The sequence below is a fragment of the Trichechus manatus genome, unplaced genomic scaffold (genome assembly GCF_000243295.1).
Source record: "Trichechus manatus latirostris isolate Lorelei unplaced genomic scaffold, TriManLat1.0 scaffold00164, whole genome shotgun sequence".
Taxonomy (NCBI): domain Eukaryota; kingdom Metazoa; phylum Chordata; class Mammalia; order Sirenia; family Trichechidae; genus Trichechus; species Trichechus manatus.
In genome coordinates this window covers 3,492,865-3,515,687 of record NW_004444100.1, presented here as the reverse complement: position 1 = coordinate 3,515,687, position 22,823 = coordinate 3,492,865, and the positions used below count along the sequence as shown (strand labels likewise).

Genomic DNA, 22,823 nt, shown 5'->3' with positions numbered 1-22,823 from the left:
TCTGACAACATAGTTCTCTCTGAAGGGACTCAATTACTTTAAGCAGAATCAGAAAACTGCTCTTAACTCTAGATGTTAAAAATAACACTTAGCATTCAAATCCATTTCTCCAATTCAGTCTTTTACAATGATGATGATCATTACCAGTTTATATTTACTGAATATTTACAACATTTCAGAGACTGTAATAAATGCTTAACTTTAACTCGAGTACAAAGAAGTACAACAACCCTCTAATGATCTCCATTTTATAGATGAAGAAATGAGAAGCACAACCACCCTAGAATAATCTCCATTTTACAGATGAAGAAATGAGATTTTTGTCAGTCTATAACTGGTGATTTTCTCACTTTCTACTCTCAATCAAATGTTTGACCAAGATGTCCAACATTAAGAAACAGAAAAAAAAAAAAAAAACAACTATTATACTATAGTTTGAGTCACATGGTTTTAAAGCACATAAACTTTTAAAACATAATCTTTCAGCACCTTTCCATTACTTTATGGGTAAAATCCAAACTTTTTAGTCCTATGTACAAAGCTCTTTATGATCTGGTCCCTCCCTGCCGTCGCCCTCAATGAATCCTGGAATGCAACCCCACAGAAGCACTAGCTCCCTAAATCTCCCATGTACTTTTGTGCTTGCCTGTCTGGCATCTCTCTCCCCTTTTAATGCCTTTTCCCCTTAATCCCCTTCTTTTAAGATTCAGTTCTAACGCTACCTGTTCCGGGGAGCCTTCTCTTTCTTACTCAGTTATGTGCCCCTAATTTGTGCTGCCACAGGGACTGTACCCTGTGCTATCACAGCAGGTATTGCACAGTATCATACTTGGTGGTTTTATATCAGCATCCACCCCCACCCCCACCACTGGCTGGCAAGTTCCTTGAGGACAAGGACTGTTATTTATTTCTCTTTCTGTATCTTCACACTTACAGTATGCCTGGTAATGGTGAAGTTTCAAAAATATTGGTCAGATGGTAGGTTGGCTGGTTGAATTAGTGACCAATAACACACTTAGATACATTTTTATTCAAGATGATGACACGATCTGCAGAGTAGCTTAACACTTAAAGAATGTAAACAATATAAACATACTTTTAAGTTTCAGTAAATTTGGTTCTGTTATGAAAAACACAAATTCACAATATGTGATGTAATTATTACTTCAATGACTGAGCCACTGGATACTCTATCCTCTGTACATATAGTTCCACTTCTATTAATGATAGTAATATAAAGCTAGAAAATATCAATGAGATTACGGATTCTTCTAAAGCAGCAGTTGGGCTTAGAAGCAAGTGGAGACCATTAGTTAGAGCTCCATTCACAGTATTTTTTAGGTGTTTTGGCTTAGTTAGTCCCCAGGTGGTACAAACAGATAACTTGCAGCTGCTAACCAAAAGGTTGGAGGTTCAAGTCTACCCAGAGGCACCTCAGAAGAAAGACTTGGTGATCTAATTCTGAAAATTCAGCCATTGAAAACCCAAAGAGCACAGCTCTACTCTGAAACACACAGGGTCACCATGAGTTGGAATCAACTGCATGGCAATTGGTTTTTTTTCAAAGAGGGCTTACCTAAATTACTTCCCTTTTCTGGACTACTCTAATCTAATAATCTGATCTGTAAAATCTCTAAAATAATTTAGAGTTCTACAGTTCTATCACTCTATTCAAGAAAGGACCCAGAAGAAGGCAGGACTACAAATACTGTCACAGTATTTGCCCAGAAGAGATCTTGCCCACTGGGGAGATAGCTGGGAACCCTAACTGAGCACCATTCCAGCCAGCAAAAATGAGTGTGGTAAATCTCTCCTTGGGGCCTATATTCTGCATTAGGAAAATGTTCACAAAGGGACTTTTGTCTACCATGATTTTCCTATTGCTTAACATAAATAGTTAGTCATCTCCTTTCCTTCTATTAAAACATTTTTTTCTGCATTATGGTGAATTTATGCTGTTCTTTCTAGGAAAGAGAAATTTCCAGATTTGGAGGCAGAAGCTGTGAGATGTTAAACCCTTTTTACAATCGGTATACTGTATAAAGTTCTGTATTAGATATGTTGAGGCTTCGTGTGGGATAAAAGAGATTTATTTTGCCTTTAGAAAACTTTGAGCTAGTGTAGATGAATTTTGGAAAAAATGTAGTTTTTTATTTTGGGGAAAACAACTTGAGATCAAAATCCAAGTATTCTTCCCATATTCTGAATTCTTTCCAAAGAGTATCATGGATTAAATAATGAGCTTATAATACTCTAGCAACTTTTTAAAGCTAATATAACCTTGGAAGGAAATTTTTTTAAAGGTTCAACTTTATGTTCTTAAAGATCATTACTGTTCATTTTCTTAAATTTTGATTCTCCAGTTAATTTGTCTTTAAAATTTCCATGAAGCTAACTCAGAGCCTCCCTAGAGTCCTTCTCAAATATACTTGGTGGATCAGTATAGATGATTAAAGGAGACATGGTGGTACAGTTGTTAAAGCATTCAGCTGCTAACCGAAAGGTTGGCAGTTCAAAGCCACCAGACGCTCTGCAGGAGAAAGATGTGGCAGTCTGCATCTATAAAGATTTATAGGCCTTGAAAACCCTATGGGGGCAGTTTTACTGTGTCCTATACTGTAGCTACGAGTCGGAATCTACTTGAATGCAGTGGGTTTTGGGTAGATGAATAAAATTTTAAAATAAGTTAGAAATGAAAATTCAACATCAGCATCTAAAAAAGAACTAGGAAATTCAGTCAAAAATACTTTTCTTTAAAATGTGTTCAAGTGTGATGGTTTTCCATGTCTCTTAATATCTCCACCATGAATATCTCTCCTTTCAGAGGCACAAATAATCTATACCACATCATCATCATCATCGTGGCTAACATTAATTGACTATGTGGAATATGTGCCAAGCACTGTTTTATCTCATGTAATCCAAAGAAGCAAATATTATAATCATCCCATTCAACAGATGAGGAAACTGAGGAGCAGAAAGATTTAAGAAAACCTTCCCAAGGTCACAACGACAAATGGTAATGATAGAACTGAAATTGAAGAGTGTTCTTAACCACTAACTCACACTGCCTGCCATGTCTCTCTCTTTAGGGCTTTCTACTTTTCTCTCTTTGGAGCTCCCTGATTAGGGGGTAGGGGAGATTCCCTGCCCTCTGCATCCCTCTTTTGCAGAACCACTATAGTGTTTCTGTTGCAATGGAATTGGGGTAGTCCTCCTAAGGACTAATGGGTTGAGGCAGTCTGTTGCAGTCCTTTATCTTCCTGGTACATTGCCAGAGAAATGCGTTGTTAGTCTTTGCTTGCCCTCCTGTCTCTATTTGGCCCCAGGGTTGGTTTCGGGTGCCATGGATGTAATGTCACTTAGGTGAACTAAGAGCACATTGTCTGGTCATGGAAGACAATGAGCATTCTTTGTACTTCTGACCTTTTTGTTTTTCATTTGCAAAGACAGCATTTCCCAGCTCCTAATATCATTACTGTCCAAATAGCCCTCGCTAGAGTCTGTACTCCCTGAACTTGGATGAAACCATTTTCTTTAAAAAGTCGGGAGAAAAAGGGACATGTGCTAAAATATACTCATTGAATGCCTACCATTTAGAAGGAAAAAAAAAAGACTTTTGCATTCATGAACCAAGCTTGTTGAACTGAGTGGGCTATTCTGAGTATATTAACGTAAAGGCTTCCCGTGAGTTTATTAACTATCATCACTTGACGCGGAATGTTTGATCATGTACTTATTATTATTTATTCTCCCATGATCTTATTTTAGGGCTTATCAAGATTTATAATAGCATGCTCTTCCAGCCTATCACAATGGATTTGTATTTTAACAGAACGCTTCAAGAGTGGGTTTTTGTGATAATGTCTTAAAGACTGCATTTCAGTCATGTGGGCAGACTAGGCAGAATTTACTTTCTTCCTTTACTGAGTCATTTAAAAATCTTTGTACAAAACACATGGTATATTGAACTAAACACTGGGGACTGGGTTCTATATTAGCCATTATCGAAGGGCAAAAAAAAAGGAAAAACTTTTTTCCCTCCATTTTCTTTCTCAGCTTCACTTGATTAGGGAGGGTAGTACTGAAAGCCATAACACTAGAATGGGTTTATCTAATTAAATAATTTCCAAAGCACTTCGGATAGAAAATAATTTTTTAAAGTATTATCTACTGGAACGCAGGTTTAATTATGTTATATCATAATCCCCTAGTTTCTGAAATCCTATAAGAAATCTTGGTGTTTGCTATATGGTTTGTAATTTTTCTGTCACTTTGACAATATAAACAGAAAAACAGAAAAGCACTGTGGAATAAAACATATAACTAAGCCACTTATAAGCTTCCCTATCCTTCAAATGTCTCAAAACTTCATTAAGTGTATGAGCACACACACACACAACTTCTTTGTGAATGTAGGTTAACTGAACAAACACACACGAAATTATGAGTCAGCAAAAAAAATAATTCTGGGTCAGGTGGTTCCAGAATGTATATTCGTATCTGAAATCTAAATGAAAATAATTTCAAGGAATTTGAGGTCAAGTAAATTGCTTAGCAAATGTGAAAAACAAGGTTAAGTAAAAACAGGAGAAGTAAAAACGAGCTCTTGGGAGAGGGCAGTGCTGGGCAGGAAGAGAGTGGTAGCCAGCCTAGAACAGTGTTTATCCAAAAAGGATGTGCCACCGACCTCCTGTACTAGAATCACCTGGACAGCTCGTCAAGCACAGCCACCTTGCTGAGAGTCTGATTCAGTAAGATTAGGAGTCTGCATTTTAACACCTCTCCTTCTGCCTTGGAATGACAGATTTTCGACCATTTATGTAACAAACCACTCTTGACTGCTGAGTACTGGACAGGACACAAAGATTAGATATTACCCCTTTCCTGTCTCTTTTCCCCCTCCCCAGGAGCATGTGGTATAGTAATAGTAGCATATTCACAAAGTGCTTTGTGATTACAAAAAAGGAAGTGAATATTTGGGCCTTGGGAGTGTGAGAGAAGGCTTCACAAAGGAGATGACTTTTGATTTGCGTCTTTATAGAAGAATAGGAATTTGCTTGTCATTCTCTGATGAGTTGGGAGGGTGCCGGTCCAAGAAGAGGAAATGGGCTATGCAAAGATTTTGTGTATGGATATTCTAGAAACACTGAGTCATCTAATGGAGGAGAGGGGGCACAGGAGATGGTGTTGGAAAATGCCCAAGTTATCTGACCTACTACTCAATGAAGAATTGCTCCTCTCTACTTAAGTGTTTCAGTCAAAAGTTGCTCACTACCTCCCCAGAATATTCCCAACTCATCCACCAATGAATAGCTATTTCAGTTAGAATTTACTATCATGTATTGATACTACATCTGCATTTTTGTAATTTAATAATATTCATTTAATTTGCAGATTTACACAGATTGCTAAAGTTGGTGATATTATTAAAACTGATAAAAGTTTGGAGAGACATCCCACCTTAAAAAGAAAAGAGTTCATTCAACTTCAGAGTTAGAAAATAAAAATACACTTGCTTTGCCAAAAATAGAGGTCAAATCTAAATAGAAGTCAGATCAAAACAAGAAATTTTAATCTGGAAGAAGCTCAATAGTTATTATTTATAACAAGCATGACAGGACATTTAAAAAATTGCTCAATGGATTACGATCATAATTTAAAATCCTTAAGGAGAGAGCCAATCCTCTCATGACCATCTAGAACACTGAAATGAAATAAAACTTTCTTAAATGCTCATGCACACATCCAGCTATTCCTCATTGCTGGCATTGTAGGTGTACTGCATTATGTATTGTTGGGCACACATATTCAATGTTTATCAATGTGTATGTATATATATTCAATGAAGTATTATATTTCTGCATGAAAGGACTAATGAACCCTGCCCATGATAAGTCCCCTAGATTCATGGTTGATCAATTGAGAAGAGGAGCATAATGAAAATTTGGTGCTTTCTATATGTGGGAGAATGTATTTACTAAATTTGGCTACAACTAGTTCAGTTTGAGGCAACAGACTGAATGGATCCAGAAACGGTATACCATGAAATTCAAAAAAAGAAAAAAAATTAATCAAAATGGTTACCTATTGTGAATAAATATATGGAAAGATAGTGTAAAAGAGGTTTTACAATTCTCTGGGAGAATTTGGAAGAGTAAGAGAAAGGTACATAGGAAAGTAAGGAACTGACGAGAAGGGATGATTATTAGCTCAAAACACACACACACACACACACACACACACACACACACACACACGAAAGAAAATGTAATCAGAGTACAATCGCTATGTTGTTGTTAGGTGTCTGACTCATAGTGACCCTATGTACAACATAATGAAACACTGCCAGGTCTTGCGCCATCCTCACAGTGTTGCTATGTTTTAGCCCATCGTTACAGCCACTGTGTCAATCCATCTCGTTGAGGGTTTTCCTTCTCTTTTGCTGACCCTCTACTTTACCAAGCATGATGTCCTTGTCCAGGGACTGGTCCCTCCTGATAACATGTGCAGAATAACTGAGATGAAGTCTCGCCATCCTCGCTTCTAAGAAGCATTCTGGCTGTACTTCTTCCAAGATAGATTTGTTTGTTCTTCTGGCAGTCCATGGTACATTCAATATTCTTCACCAAAACCATAATTCAAAGGCATTGCCTTAGTTATCTAGTGCTGCTGTAACAGAAATAACCACAAGTGGATGGCTTTAATAAAGAGAAGTGTAATCTCTCACAGTCCAGTAGGCTAGAAGTCCGAATTCAGGGCACTGGCTCCAGGGGAAGGCTTTCTCTGTCAGCTCTGGAGGAAGGTCCTTGTGATGCATCAGTCTTCCTTAGTCCGGGAGCATCTCAGTGCAGGAAGATCAGGTCCAAACGACATGTTCTGCTCCTGGCACTGCTTTCTTGATGGTATGAGGTCCCCATGTCTCTCTGCTTGCTTCTTTTATATCTCAAAAGAGACTGGCTTAAGACACTAACTAATCTTGTAGATTTCATCAATATAACTGCTGCTAATCCATTTTATTACATCATAGTGATAGGATTTACAACACATAGGGAAATCACATCACATTATGAAATGGTAGACAATCATACAACACTGAGAATCATGACTTAGACAAGTTGACAGATAGTTTTGGGAGACACAATTCAATCCATGACAGGCATCAATTCTTTTTTGGTCTTCCTTATTCATTGTCCAGCCTTTTCATGCAAATGAGGCAATTGAAAACACCATGGTTTGGGTCAGACGCACCTTAGCCTTCAAGGTGACATCTTTGCTTTTCAACACTTTAAAGGTCTTTTGCAGCAGACTTGCCCAATGCAATGCATCTTTTGATTTGTTGACTGCTATTTCCATGGGCATTGATTGTGGATCCAAGTAAAATGAAATGATTAACAACTTCAATCTTTTGTCTGTTTATCTTGATGTTGCTTATTGCTCCAGTTGTGAGGATTTTTGTTTTCTTTATGTTGAGGTGTAATCAATACTGAAGGCTGTAGTCTATACACATAGTATAATATACATAGGAATGAACAGTACTTTACATAATCAAAGTAAGTTAAGCACTCAATATTAGTTTAGCCAAAAAATAGGATATAACCATATTTAGAGGATGGAAGGAAGAAACATAAGGTGGAATGGGTGGTGTAAGAAAGCTTGTTCTTGTTGTTGTGTGCCGCAGAGTAGATTCCAACTCATAGCGATCCTACAGGAGAGAGTAGAACTGCCCCATAGGGTTTTCAAGGAGCAGCTGGTGGATTTGAACTGCCGACATTTTGGTTAGCAGCCTGAGCTCTTAACCAGTATGCCACCAGGGCTCTGTAACAGAGCTATATCCTTATATTCCATCATAGGCAGTCAATCAGTAATATCTAAAATGTATACATTAGAGAGAGCAGTAAAAGCTTATTATTTAGAAACCAAACCAAAACCCCAAACCAAAGAGTTTCCAAGGTTGTAATCTTCATGGAAGCAGACTGTCACATCTTTCTCCCACAGACTAGCAGGTAGGTTTGAACTGCCAATTTTTTGGTTAGCAGAGAAGTGCTTAACCACTGCACCAAAAACAACCTAAAAACAGTTTAAAATAAGATTGAAGTTCTCTGTTCTTCTAGAATTGACCTGGAAACACTGACAGTTGTAGTTATTTTAGAACTTTCTCAATATTCCTCTATGGTGATTGGTATACAACATATATTTTAAGTCTCTACTTAAAAAAACAAAACAAAACACAAAATCGTTGCCGTCAAGTCGATCCTGGCTCATAGCGACCTATAGGACAGAGTAGAAATGCCCCATAGGGTTTCCAAGAAGCAGCTGCGCCACCAGGGTCCTGAATTTTTACTAGGTTATTTTATTTTGGAAGTTCATATTATCTAGAAAATAGTAGCCTAGAGAATGCTCTTGGATAATTGTTGTTTTTGCTGGGTGCTGTCGAGTCAATTAGCAGTGGTATAGAATTCCTACTGCTTTGAAGGCAGACATAGAGCAAGCTAGGAAAAACAGGTTAAGGGAAGGTAGAGCAATAAAATAGTAGGAACATGGGTCACCTTTCAGATCAGAGTGACACAGCCCCATGGACTGCCTACAAGCTCAGACATTTACACAAGAAACAAAACTAGTATCTGCTTTGTTTAAGACACTCTTATTAGGTTCCTGTTAAAGTACTCCAGCCAATTTCCTAATTAATTTGATTAGACTGTTTTCATTTTTTCACTAATACAAACAGTGCTGCAATAAAAATCTTCATATAAATTTCTCTGGGTGGCGCAAGGGATTTGCACTCAACTACTAACCTAAAGGTTTCTGGTCCGAATCTACCCAGCGGCACCATGGAAGAAAGGCCTGAAGATCTTCTTCCATAAATATTACAGCCAAGAAAACCCAAAGAAACAATTCTACTCTGTAACACATGGGGTTGTCATGAGTCTACGTGGACTCGACAGCAATAGGTTTGGGTTTTTTTGGGGGGGTGGGGAGGTTCATGTTATCTTCCTCAGAAAAGATTTAAATTTGAGTCCGGCAGGCAGCTAGAATCTTATTAATCCAACCAATGAAGGGTTGAAAACTTCCAAGCAGAGCTTTACTCCTTGCAAGAAATGATCTCTTTCCACCTTTTCCTCATTCCCAGAGCATGGTCACTCAGAGTCCCAATCTTAGGCCCGAGACTGTGAACTCTACTTTTTATCTTCCTAGCTCCACAATCATAACAAATTATGGATAACACTGCAAAGAATGGGAATTCCGGAACACTTGATTGTGCTTATGCAGAACCTGTACGTAGACCAAGAGATAGTCATTCAAACAGTACAAGGGGACACTGCATGGTTTAAAATCAGAAAATGTACGTGTCAGGGTTGTGTCCTTTCACCATACTTATTCAATCTGTATGCTGAGCAAATAATCTGAGAAGCTGGACTATATGAAGAAGAATGTAGCATCAGGATTGGAGGAAGACTCATTAACAACCTGTGATGTGCAGATAGCACAATCTTGCTTACCAAAAGTGAAGACGACTTGAAGCACTTACTGATGAAGATCAAATGTTACATTTTACCTAGATCCAGAATCAACATCCATGGAAGCAGCAGTCAAGAAATCAAATGATGCATTTCATTGGGCAATATATTGATCTCACATACAGTAATTGAAATAAACTTTTTAATTCTATTAGTTTGTTTAGATTATCTTGGATTATCTCTGTAGACAATCAAATCATTTAAGAATAATTTCAGATGCTTCTTCCTTTCAAATCATAACTTTTATTTATATTCTTTGTCTTATTGTGTTGGGTAAGATCTCCAGTCAAACACTGAATAGAAGACATAGTGGACAATTTTAAAAGGAAAGTTTCTACTGCTTTTTTATAAAATATTATGTTTGTGAAGAATTTTTATCATGAATGGGGTAAAATCTCATCAAATGCTTTTCTGCATCTATTGAGATGGTAATGATTTTTTTTTTATCTGCTAAAATAGTGATATACTTTAATAGATTTTCAAATATTAGACTATCCAGTCATTTATTCTGAGGATAAAAGCTACTTACCATGATGTATATTTTAGACATTACCATATTCAGTTTGCTAATATTTTAGTCACGATTTCCTCATCATGTTCATAAATGAGATTATCTTATATTTGCTTTCTACTGTTGCTATAACAAATTATTACAAATTTGGTGGCTTAAACAACACAGATCTATTATTTTACAATTCTGGAGGTCAGAGGTTCAAAACAGGTTTCACTGGATGTGGTAGGCTGCATAATGGGCTCCCAAACGTGCCCGTATCTGAATCCTCACGACCTGTGAACGTTACTTTACATGAAAAAGGGGACTTCAAAGTTATGATTAGGTTAAAGATGTTCAAATAGGGAGATTATCCTGAATTGGTCCTGATAAGGAGCTATCAAAGACAGAGGAGTAGGCCATGTAATAATGATGGAAGCAGAGATGGGAGTGAAGTGCTTTGAAGGCAGAGGAAGGGGCCACAGGCCAAGGAGAACAACTGGCTAGTAAGTACCAAAAAACCCAAACCCGTTGCCGTCGAGTCGATTCCAATTCATAGCGAACCTAGAGGACAAAGTAGAACTGCCCCATAGGGTTTCCAAGAGCTGGTAGATTCGAACTGCCAACCTTTTGGTTAGCAGCTGTAGCTCTTAACCGCTGAGAAAGACAAGGAAATGAATTCTCCCCTCAGAGCCTCCAGGAGGAACCAGCCCTGCCAACACCTTGATTTTAGCCCCAGTGAAACTCATTTCAGATTTCTGACCTCCAGGACTGTAAGAGAATACATCTGTGTTGTTTTAAGTCACTAAATTTGTGGAAATGTGTTACAGCAGCAATAGGAAACTAGTACATGGGGCTAAAATCAAAGTGTTGGCAGGACTGCATTCCTTTCTGAAGGCTCTAGAGGAGAATCTGTCTCCTTACCTTTTTCAGATTCTAGAGGCTGCCTGAGGAGCCTTGGTGGCATAATGGCTAAGTGCTCAGCTGCTTACTGAAAGGTTGGTGGTTTGAACCCACCAGTCACTCCATGGGAGAAAGATGTGGCAGTCTGCTTCCGTAAAGATTACAGCCTTGGAAACCCTGTGAGGCAGTTCTACTCTGTCCTATAGGATCACTACAAATCAGAATTGACCAGATGGCAATGGGTTTGGTTTTGGTTTAGAGGTTGCCTGCATTCCTTGGCTCGTGGCCCCCTTCAATCTTCAAAGCCAGCAAAGGCAGTTTGAGTCCTTCTCACCTTGAATCACTATGATCTCTACTTCCATTGTTATATCTCCTTCTCTGACTCACTCTTTTGCTGCCCTCTTCCATCTTTAAAGAACTTTGTGATTACACTGGGCTCACCCAGACAATCTGGGATAATTTTACTATTTTAATGTCAATTGATTCACAACTTTAAATCCATCTGCCACCTTAATTCCCTCATACAACATAACATATTCACAGATTCCTGGATTTAGGACGTGGACATCTTCAGGAGTCATTATTTTGCCTACCACAAGCCTATAATTTATTTTTTTTCTTACAGTCATATTGTCATTGTTTGGTTATATCAGCCTCATAAAATGAATTAGGCAGTTCTAGTTTTCTATTCTCAATGACAGTTTGTATAAAGATTATTTATTCCTTGAACTTCTTATGTAAGTCATGTGTAAAAATGTATAGGTTATCATATTTTCATGACTAGATTTTAATCTACTAAATTAATTGTATGGTTATAAACATATTCCAATTTTTTTTCTTTTCTTTTTTTTTAATTGTGCTTTAGATGAAGGTTTCTCATTAAACAATTAATGCATATACTGTTTTGTGACATTGGGTGCCAACCCGGCGACATGTCAACATTCTTCCCTTCTTGACCTTGGGTTCCCCATTTCCGTTCATCCAGCTTTCCTACCCCCTCCTGCCTTCTCATCCTTGCCTCTGGGCTAGTATGCCCATTTAGTCTCACATACATGGTTGAGCTACATGTATTACTGTTTGTTTTATGGGCCTGTCTAATCCTTGGCTGATGGGTGAACCTCCGGAGTGACTTCAGTGGTGAGTTAAAAGGATGTCTATGGGCCATACTCTCAGGGTTTCTCCAGTCTCTGTCAGGCCAGTAAGTCTGGTCTTTTTTTGTGAGTTGGAATTTTGTTCTACACTCTTCTCCAGCTTTGTCCGGGACCCTCTACTGTGATCCCTGTCAGAGCAGTTGAGGGTGGTTGCTGGGCACCATCTAGCTGTGCTGGACTCAGTCTGGCGGAGGCTGTGGTAGTTGTGGTACGTTAGTCGTTTGGACAAATCTTTCCCTTGTGTCTTTGGTTTTCTTCATTCTCCCTTGCTCCAGATGGGGTGGGACCAGTGGAGTATCTTAGATGGCCGCTCACAAGCTTTTAAGACCCTAGACACTACTCGCTAAAGTAGGATGTATAACATTTTCTTTATAAACTATGTTATGCCAATTGAGCTAGATGTCCCCTGAGACCATGGGCCCCAGCCCTCAGCCCAGTAATTCTCAAACACCTCAGGGAGTTTAGATGTGTCTATGAAGCTTCCATGACCTTGGTTTGGTCAAGTTGTGCGGACTTCCCCAATATTGTGTATAGTCTTATCCTTCACCAAAGTTCTTTTTCTTTATTCAGTTTTGATAAGTTATATATTTCTAGGAAATTGATCACTTTATTTACTTTTTTCAAATTCACTGGCATAAAGTCATTCATAGTATTTTCTTACTTAAAAAAAACCTTTCCATGTCTATAATTAGACCCTCTGTTTGAACGCTCATATTATTTGTGTTTTCTTTATTCTTGATCAGTTTTGCCAGAGGTTTTTCTATTTTATCAGTCTTTTCAAGTTTTAACAAACCTTTTCTCATGTTTCCAATTATGGTATATTGATTTCTGCATGTCTTTGTTCCATTCCTTCTATTTTCCTTAAATCTTGTTTTTCACTTTATAGCTTCTTAGTTTCAAATGACGTTAATTAACATTCAGTCTTCTTTACTAAAATAAACATTTAAAGCTATAATTTCTTCTCTAAATACAGTTTTAACTGTAGCTCACAGTTTTAATTAAATCCACTCCAAAGTCTATTATGATTTCTGCTTTTATGATTTTATGAATTACTTAAGTGTGTTCTTAATGCATATGTGTTCTTAAATGCAAATGTATGAGACAGCAAATAATTATATTGTTGTAAAAAATGTAGTCTGCCTGATATTCTTTATTTATTGATATTAGGCTGTGATCTAGTACGTGGTCAATTTATACACTAAACTTGGAGAGCCTGAGTTCTTAACAACTGTCTAACTTTTCATGTCCTGGAAGCCCGCCTTCATTTCTCCTAAGTAAACATGAGCCTACCAGCCCAAAACAAATCTGATTACTTGCCTGTTGTGTTACTCTTGATTTAAGCAGTCTACAGTTACAATGAATTATTATAAAGTATGATGTAGAATTTGAAACTGTTTCTTCTTCTGTTTTTACTATGGATTTTCCTTTGTTTCTGTCAATGCTACCATCATTATCTGGTACTGATAATTTTTTTTTGGATTTTCATTGCCACTGCTTGAGTCAAGGCAATTATCATCTTTTACATCTATTATTACAGTATCTCTTTACTTCAATTACAATATCTCTTTGCTGACCTCCTTACACCTAATCCATTTCCTCCTCCAAATCAGTGGTTCCCAAAGTGGTCAACAGAGCGATGGCAACAGCCTGAGAACTTAGCTCTCACTAAACGGTTGTATTGTGTTTCCAGTTCTTTGGATCTATAGACAACAGAAATTTATTCTCTCACAGTTCTAGAGACTAGAAAGCCTGAAATCGAGGTGTCAGCAGGGCCATGCTCCCTCCAAAGGCTCTAGCAGAGAATCTTTCCTTGCCTCTCCCATGCTTCAAGTGGTTGCTGGCAATACTTGGCGTTCCTTGACTTACATCACTCCAATGCCTCTGCCTCCATCTGCACATGGTCATCTTCCTTCTGTGTGTGTCAGCTGCCCTATGTTCAAATTTTCTTTTCTTATAATGACACCAATCATTGGATTTATGGCTCCCCCTAGTCCAGTATGATCTCCTCTTAAATTAATTACATCTGCAAAGACTCTATTTCCAAACAAGGTGACATTCACAGGTACTGGGGGTTAGGGCTTGAACATATTTTTGGGGGAATACAATTCAACCTATTACAAATGCTAAAACATTTTAAATAAACTAAATGTGTCAACAATGTATAAAAAGCTTTATAACTCTGTGATGGAAATTTGTGATAAAATAAATGTATTATTTATCCCAAACTGTAACTAAAATATATTGTAGTATCACAAATCTCTTTTGACACCTACATGGTGTTTATATTTCATGATTATGTATGAACTTTTCTCATTAAAGACTGATGTTGTTGTTGTTAACTGCCACTGAGTCAGTTCCATACACAATGGAACTAAACACTGCCAGGTCCTGTGCATTGGACCATTGTAATCCATAGGGATTTCACTGGCTGATATGCAGATGTAGATCACCAGGATGTTCTTCCGCATCTGTCTTAGTCTGATAGCTCCACTGTAACCTGTTCAGCATCAGAACAACATGCAAGCTTCCACTGGCAGATGGGTGGTGGCTGTACATGAGGTTCATTGGGCCACGAATCGAAGCCAGGTCTCCTGCATGGAAGGGGAGAATTACACCACCACTGCTTCCTAAAGGACTGACAGAAAATTTATACTTATCTGTAATCCTGAAAATTATATTAGGAGACATTAGATCATAAAACAAAATTTAGTTTCTGATTAGTTTTTTTGATATATAATTTTGAGGGCTTACAAATAATTGAGATCTTCATCAGTGGCACCCACATTGGAGGTAAGAGATAGTTCATCATACGTAATCTCACACATGAAGATCTTAGAAGCCTGCAGATTAGATTGTTTCTAAAGAACTATAAAGCTAGGCACACTATTAATATATTCTAATGAGATCTTTAAATATCTAATCATATTAGCAACTTACTCAAAAACCTTGTTTTCTACTGTTGCTGTAACAAAAATTTAGTGGTTTAAAACAACACAAATTTATTATCTTACAGTTCTGGAAGTCAGAAGTACACAATGGGTCTCACTTTAGGGCCCTAACCTCACTCCCTGCTGTTCTCTGCCCTGTTCACTGTGGTCCAACCTCATTGTTATCCTTGCTGTTCCTCACACAGGCCTAGCACCCACTTGCCTCAGGGCCTTTGCTGTTCTCTCTGCCTATGGAACACTCTTTCTCCAGATAGCCATATGATGCATTCCTTTATGCCCATTAAGCCCCAGTTCATTTCCTCAAGTTCTTTGGGTCTCTGAGTAAATGTCACGTCATCAGAGACGCCTCCCCTGACCAACCTATCTAAAAGAAGATCCCGTTGTTCCTTTGGTCACTGTCTATACCTTTACCTTTTAAGTTCCATGAGGGCAGTAACTGTGTTTTGATCTCCATTCTAGTCTCAGAACATGAATATTTGTTAAACGAATGAATGAACTCCGTTTGTATGTCCTGCTGTTTCTTACCCAGTTCTTTGGTCATAATGGATTCTGAAGATATATTTGCTGAATTGAATTTTTATGTACATTCTAAAAATTATATAAGAGGAAAAACAATGCAGGTAGCCACTTTTTCATGGAGAAATAAAGACTGTAGAGAAGTTGTCATAATTCAGCTTGGTCTTTTTATTTCTTAGTTCTGACATAATGGACCTCCCTGTTATTGTTCTTTGCCATCAAGTGGGCTCCTACTCATGGCAACCTTATGTATAACAACACTAAATGTTGCCTGGTCCTGCGTCATCATCATGATTGTTGGCATATTTGACTCCATTGTAGTGGCTATTGTGTCAATCCACCCCAGTGAGGATTTCCTTCGTTTTGTTGGCCCTCTACTTTATCAAGCATAGTGTCCTTTTCTAGTGACTTGTCTTTCTAACGATGTGTTCAAAGTAAGCAAGTCAAAGTTCTCGCCATTCTTGCTTCTAAGGAACATTCTGACTGTATTTCTTCTAAGACTGGTTTGTTGTTCTTTTGGCAGGCCACTGGATATTCAATATTCTTCACCAATACCACAGTCTGAATGCATCGATTCTTCTTCTGCCTTCATTTTTCATTAGCCAACTTTCATATGCATATAAAGTGATTGAAAAGAGCAAAGTATAACAAACTGACCATTCATGGATGGAGTTTCATCCATCCAACAACCCCCAAAAGGCAATATTGTCTACACAGAGAGTATGTTGGTGGGGGTGGTGATGAGTATACAGGGGCTGGGAGATCAAGTTTTATAAACAGTGAAGATGTGAAGAATACCACCAGGAAAGTGACTGTGAGCCATAATGCCCTATAGTTAGGTATAACCAGTATATAGCTAAAGCCTCTTAAAGTACCACCACAGTTTTCCTTCGTCTTGATGCATTTCCCTCACGCTTATAGTACTGGCTCCTTAGAAACAGACTTTTCCCTTTGTTTCTAGTTTTTTAATATCACAAGAAGAAAAAATATCTCAAAACAAAACTAAAATATATAGTCTCCTAATCATCTATATGAGACCAAATGGTCAAAAATTACTCAAAAGCAAAGATGAGAAGGAAAGGGGGCAGGGAAACAAAGGTACTAGAAATAGTACAACCAAAACAAAATGAATGAAAATGATGACACATAGTGAAAAATGTAACAAATATCACTGAACAATTTGTGTAGAAATTGTTAAATGGGAACCTAATTTGCTGTGCAAACTTTCACCTTAAACACAATAAAATACTATTAAAAATATATAACCACAAAACCAAAACCCAACCCACTACCATCGAGTTAATTCTGTCTCATAACTACCCTACAGGACACAGCAGAATTTCCCCACAGGGTTTTTAAGGAGCAGCTGATGGATTCCAACTGCTTACCCTTTGGTTAGCAGCTGACTGCTTAACCACTGTACCATCAGGGCTCCTAAAAATATATATATAGCCTCAAATCACCCACTCTCTCTTGTCCCACATACAAGAGGGAAATATTTAAAATTCATTTTTTCTTTGCCATCCAATGTATAAACTGATGTAAAAGCAAATGACTGGAATAGTGTAAATTCATTTTTATCATTCCCTAACTAATTTTAAATGATTTGCTTCTTCTCCTTCAGAACTTCTTTGAGTCTCTCCTTTTATACCAAATCCCTATATTCAGTAGCACTGATAACATTTTTTAACTGAAAAATACAAATATTAATCATAATGAATTGTGATTCTAATTTTGCTTTTCTCATACAAATCAGTGAATCCCTTTACCAAGCCAGTGGCTTCAACTCTGTCTACACATGAAAATCACTTGCAAAACTTTTAAAAAATACCTCATGGTTTCATGGAACATCCTAGTTAATTGGCCTAATAATATGTTTAGTGCTTTATTCTACCTCCTAGTTCACTGCACAGTGCCTGGGGTCTTAAAAGCTTGCAAGCAGCCACCCAAGGCACAACAATTGGTCTCTACTCACCTGGACCAAGAGAGAAAGAAGGGGAATCAGGAACAGGAGGAAGATATGGAATGTATAGCTAATTGCCTCCATGAACAACTGCCACCTTTGCCATGAGGCCAGAAGAATTGGATGGTACCCGGCTACCATTACTGAACATTTGGATCAAAGATTCTATAGGAGAGTCTTTGATCAAAAGGGGAAAAATGCAGAACAGAATTTCAAATTCTCATGGACTCCAAATTTTTTGGAGCTGTGAAGGCTGAATGAACCCCCCAAATTATTGCCCTGTGATAATCTTTAAAACTTAAACTAAAAATATCCGCCGAAGTCTTCTTAAAATCAAACAATAGTTTACCTAAACTAGTAAAAAAAAAAGTCTGCCTTGAGCATTATGTTCTTTTAACAACTATATGGAATCAAATTGACAACAGCAACATGGAAGATTGGATAGGAACCTTAGGGGGCTGTGAGTTTACATTAATTGGGGAGGAACAAGTCAGAAAAGGAGGGTAAGAATGGCTGCACAACTTGAAGAATGTAATCAATGTCACCTAATTGTACATGTAGAAACTGACGAATTGGCGTATGTTTTGTTGTATATATTCTCAACAACAAAATAAATAAACAAATAATAAACTTTAAAAAAACAGCAATTCCCAGGCCTCACCCAACACTAAACCAGAATCTCTGAGGGATGGAGAGAGGCAGAATTTTTTTTAAGTTACCCCCATAGCCCGTTGCTGTCGTGCTGATTCCAACTCATAGCGACCCTACAGGACAGAGCAGAACTGCCACATAAGGTTTCCAAGAAGTGGCTGGTGGATTCTAACTGCTGGCCTTTTGGTTAGCAGCTGAGGTCTCAACCAGTGCACCACCAGGTCTCCCAGGTGATTCTAATATGCAGTCCACAGTTGAGAACCACTGCTCCTAGCATATCCAACTGTGACTCACAAAGAAATAATGCAGTGATGGGAACAGTAGCAAGAAGAAGCTAACCTGAAACTGAAATTTTGCTAGAGTTAGTCCACAGACCTGATTATTTCCCTGTGGATAATTAGTTGCCTTGGATACTACATTACGCAACTGGATACAATAATTGCTTTAGACAATAAGGGCATTGTTATGGATTGAATTGTGTCCCCCAAAAACGTGAGTCAACTTGGCTAGGCCATGATTCCCAGTATTGTGTGGCTGTCCTCCATTTTGTGATCTGATATAATTACCTATGTGTTGTATATCCTAATCTCTACGATGTTAATGAGGCAGGATTAGAGGCAGTTATGTTAATGAAGCAGGATACAATTTACAAGATTAGGTTGTATCTTAAGTCAATCTCTTTTGAGATAAAGAGAGAAGGGAGCAGAGAGGAGAGGGATCTCATATCACTAAGAAAGAAGCGCCAGGAGCAGAGCGCTTCCTTTGGACCTGGGGTCCCTGTTCTAAGAAGCTCCTAGATCAGGGGAAGATTGACAACAAGGACCTTCCCCCAGAGCTGACAGAGAAAGAAAGCCTCCCCCTGGAGCTGGTGCCCTGAATTCCGACTTGTAGCTTCCTAAACTGTGAGAGAATAACTTTTTCTTTGTTAAAGCCATCCGATTGTGGTTTTGTTACAGCAGCACTAGATAACTAAGACAGACATGATTCAAAACATAAGTAGGTAAATTAATTAGGACTTAAATATATTTAAAGAAATTATTAGTCAAAGGTCAAATTTATTTACAATATCTTTGTTAGTAATCTATGGCTTAAGAAGTTATATATTTTGTAATATTCCTTCATCTTCCCTGTCTTTTCCTGTAATTAATGCAGCAAACTCAATGTAGGGGAAAAAGTCCTTGTTCTATTTCTCTAAAGAGTGATTTCTTAAATGGTTTCTTGTGGTGCGTGATAAAGAAGAGAAAGTTGAAGGTAGTTAGGATCCATGACTCTGTAAAGAATCCAGATATTCTACGAAAGGAATGGCTGAGGAACCTAGGCCTTTAATGAAGAGGTAAGGTAAGTCAAAGAAATGATTTAGGCAGCCAAGTTGCAACAGGAATGGGCACTGGGTATTGTCTAACTGCAATGACGCTGTTGAAATACTCAGCTTATTCACTTAGCTCTGGCACAATATTTTGGTTATGTCGAATTTTTTCATTAGTAATTGCCTACGAGAATTTCTAAATTGAGGATTTATTGACCAAAAGTAGAAACGTGACTGCTAAAGAACCAATTTATGTTCCATAACTGCTACAATACAACGTAATCATAATTTGGATAAAGAAACATATAATGGTTTAGCTGAGGAGACTCTGACTAAATTGGCTGGTATGCTGTTCATCATTTTCTGTAACATAAATAAATCTTTCTCCAGTTCTGTCATTTCTGGAGCACTTTATAAAATGGTATTTGGTTCAGGTAATTCTTCAAAACAACTGTTGTCAGGATCTGAATTGGCACTGGAAAAACAAAACAAAAACACATTATTTGAAAAAAAAGAGAGAGAGATAAAATCTTAGTATTACATAAAGCACTGGGACTGCTCCCAAGTGATTTAAAAATCTATGTCCTAATTAGTCCCATTTACTTTTTCTGCCAGGTCCTTCAACATTACAGGAAATTGTAAAGCAGTCTTTTTTTGTAGTAAATTCTAATTTATCAATGATTAGACATTAGATTATGAACTAGATTATAAGAAATTTACTGGTATATGTGTATATAATTTATTACTGTCTGAATCACTAACTTAAAATAATAAACAATGTTCCACCAACTATAACAATGCCTCCTATATGATGAACTACAATATAATGTCTAAATCATTATTAGTGTGGGCACTTTTCTTTCATATTACTGCTTAAGTCCTGAAAAAAAAAAAAAGATGTTTCTAAAACCCTGAGATTTCTTTTAAAATCCCTGAGCATTCGGCAAATTAATTTACAACATTTGTCTGTGAGGCATTATTGCTTCCTCAGGAGCTTAAATACTGTACTCTATCCTCATTAAGTTTTTTTTTTCCAAGATCTAAACTCTGTAGTTCTAAATTTTTATTCCTATACTTACTGCTTATGTATTATCTTCATTTTTTAAAGGTAACTGAAATATTCATTTGTCAGTAGGACCATTTTTTTGAGAGACAGAAATATTAAAAGAATTCCTGATTTTTTATTTTCCCAAATTCAAGAATGTACTGTTTAGGTGACAAAACCGTGAGTTTTACTGTAGAGTCTATTGGAAGCTTGTTTTTAAAACTTAAAAAAAATTAACATAGAATTTTTTTACTTTTGAACTGGCATCAATATAGCTTGTCACATTTAATAGAAACTTCTGTGTACACAAGATTCACTCGCTTTTGGACTGTTTTCCTGCTTGATCTTCAAGCACCACCCTCACTAGGAGTTAGGGAAAATGTGAGTAGGTTTAAAGAAAATACACACCTTTACGTTGACAGTTAAGCAACAAAGATAGTAAGAAAGGCCAAGAGAAGAAAAAAAGCAGTTCTTGTGGAACCAGGCGCACTAAAAAGCTCAATTAGTTCACAGACTATAGACGCTGCTTTTTATAAGTTTTTTACTCCGCTAGGAAACAGTTTTCCGAGTCTCCTTCTCTCTGCCCTCCATCCTGTGAGTCCTAACCAAGTTTAATTTTTTTTTTTTCCTCTTTTGCTTGTGAGACAGCAAAAAGTTTTCAGGGAAGGAATATTTTGTAAATTTCACAGAGGTTTTCTATTTTTAGTAAGATTTCTAGTTTTCCAAACCACTCCCGATTGTCCCTAGGCAGGCAAGAAGTCACTAGGCTCCCTTTACACTTTTTGAGAATCTAATCTCATGAAAACCAGGAGGCATCTGTCCTCAGAAAAAACCGAATCTACACAGAACATCGCATTTGATTCCAGGGTGTCTGTTGACTTTCCAAAGCTCATCTCTAGACCCGAAGTTAAAAGGTGGGCCTAGAGCTAAAAGGTAAGGAATTTCCTAGCGCTTTTTAAGGAGCTAAAAGACCCCTCCGCTCCTAAGGAAGGTCATTCCACCCGAGTTCTTGACGCAGCCAGTTCAAATTCGGACCTTGACCGCCTGACTAAACGTGTCCAACAGGCTTAATCCGAAGAAAAGTTAACTTTCGGCTCCATGCATTTCACCAAACCCCGTTCTGTAGGCGCTGGACCTGGGCTGGGCCGTGGCCTCAAATCTAAAACCTGGCAGGACAAGTGTGTGAAAAAGCCTCTGGGCACCACCAGGTCCCCGCACACAAACCCAACCTGAAGAACGGAGCCCTAGGGTACTTATCCTAATTTGAGTACAATCTCAGATGTCTTGTCTCCTCCCAGCAACGCGAGCACACCCCAAGCACACCCCGTGCGGGGTCTAACACTGATGTTGCCTTCCAACCTTATGACTTCCGCAGAAGCGAGGCGGGAAAATCCGCCCTTATCCTCCGCGGGAAGCCCCAGCGTGCGCCGGGCGTTCTTACCTTGGGGTTGGTCAGGAGCTGGTGCTCGTCGCTGTGCAGCAGCGCCCTGGAATTGGATTCGGAGTTGTTCACGTACACCTGGACGCAGGGGTACTGCGAGGTGCCCCTGCAGTCGGCGCCACAGGTGAAGGTGCACTCGAACACCTCGCCGATTTGCTGCACCGACAGCACCGTGCAGTTGGCCGCCGTAGCTTGCAAATCCTGCAACGCGGGACTGAGCCAGCAGAAGCCAAAAATGAAGAGCGACACGACGCCGGAGATGATGAGAAACAAACCAAGCCGGATGCTCTTGTCCTCGGCTTCCGTGTACTCGTAAGCCACCCGGAGCTTCGCCATCGCCCCCCACTCCCGGAGGCTGGCGCGCTCCCCCGCCCCTCCCGCCCCCGGCGCCGAGCCTGACTGCCTCGGGCGGGAGGAGCAGCCGCCGCCGCCGCGCGACAGCAGGGGAGTGGGCGGCGAGGGGGAGCGCGCGAGAACAAAGGCGCCGAGGCCGGCGACACCCCCGGCGGCGGCTGTCGCCCCCTACCTCACCCCCAGCCGCCGCCCGGGCCCCGGAGGCTCGCGGTGCAGCTGCCACTTCAGAGCCTCCGGCACCCCGGGGCGCGAGGTGCGCCCGGGCTGCTCCAGCCTCCAGCGCCCCCTGCCAGCCTCCGCCCCCGCCATCTCCCCGCCTTCCGTACCCCGCCTCCTTTCGCCGGGTGTCTCCTAGTCTCCATCACCTGCCGTGCGCTCCTTCGCCGGCTCGGGGTGTCTCCTGGTGGCAGGCGGCGGGCGAGCAGCCGGGGCAGCGGCGGCTTGCGCTCAGGATCCTGGTTAAATCCTCTTGGAAGAGGTCCGTGATGAAAGCTTAGGTTCCATATAGCATACCCAGAGAAAAAGTTAAAAAAAAAG

At 39.1% G+C, this 22,823-nt stretch overlaps 1 protein-coding gene across 1 annotated transcript in view; it reads right to left on the bottom strand.

Annotated features, from left to right (window-relative positions):
* Nucleotides 1–22,599, bottom strand: part of KCNMB4 (potassium calcium-activated channel subfamily M regulatory beta subunit 4) — an 81,071-nt gene extending 58,472 nt beyond the window's left edge. Inside the window, exon 1 of the mRNA XM_004386441.2 lies at nt 21,933–22,599. Within this exon, the coding sequence (XP_004386498.1) occupies nt 21,933–22,268 (336 nt within the window). The 5' untranslated portion in view covers nt 22,269–22,599. The remainder of the gene's footprint in view (nt 1–21,932) is intronic.
* Between the last annotated feature and the right edge of the window lie 224 nt (nt 22,600–22,823).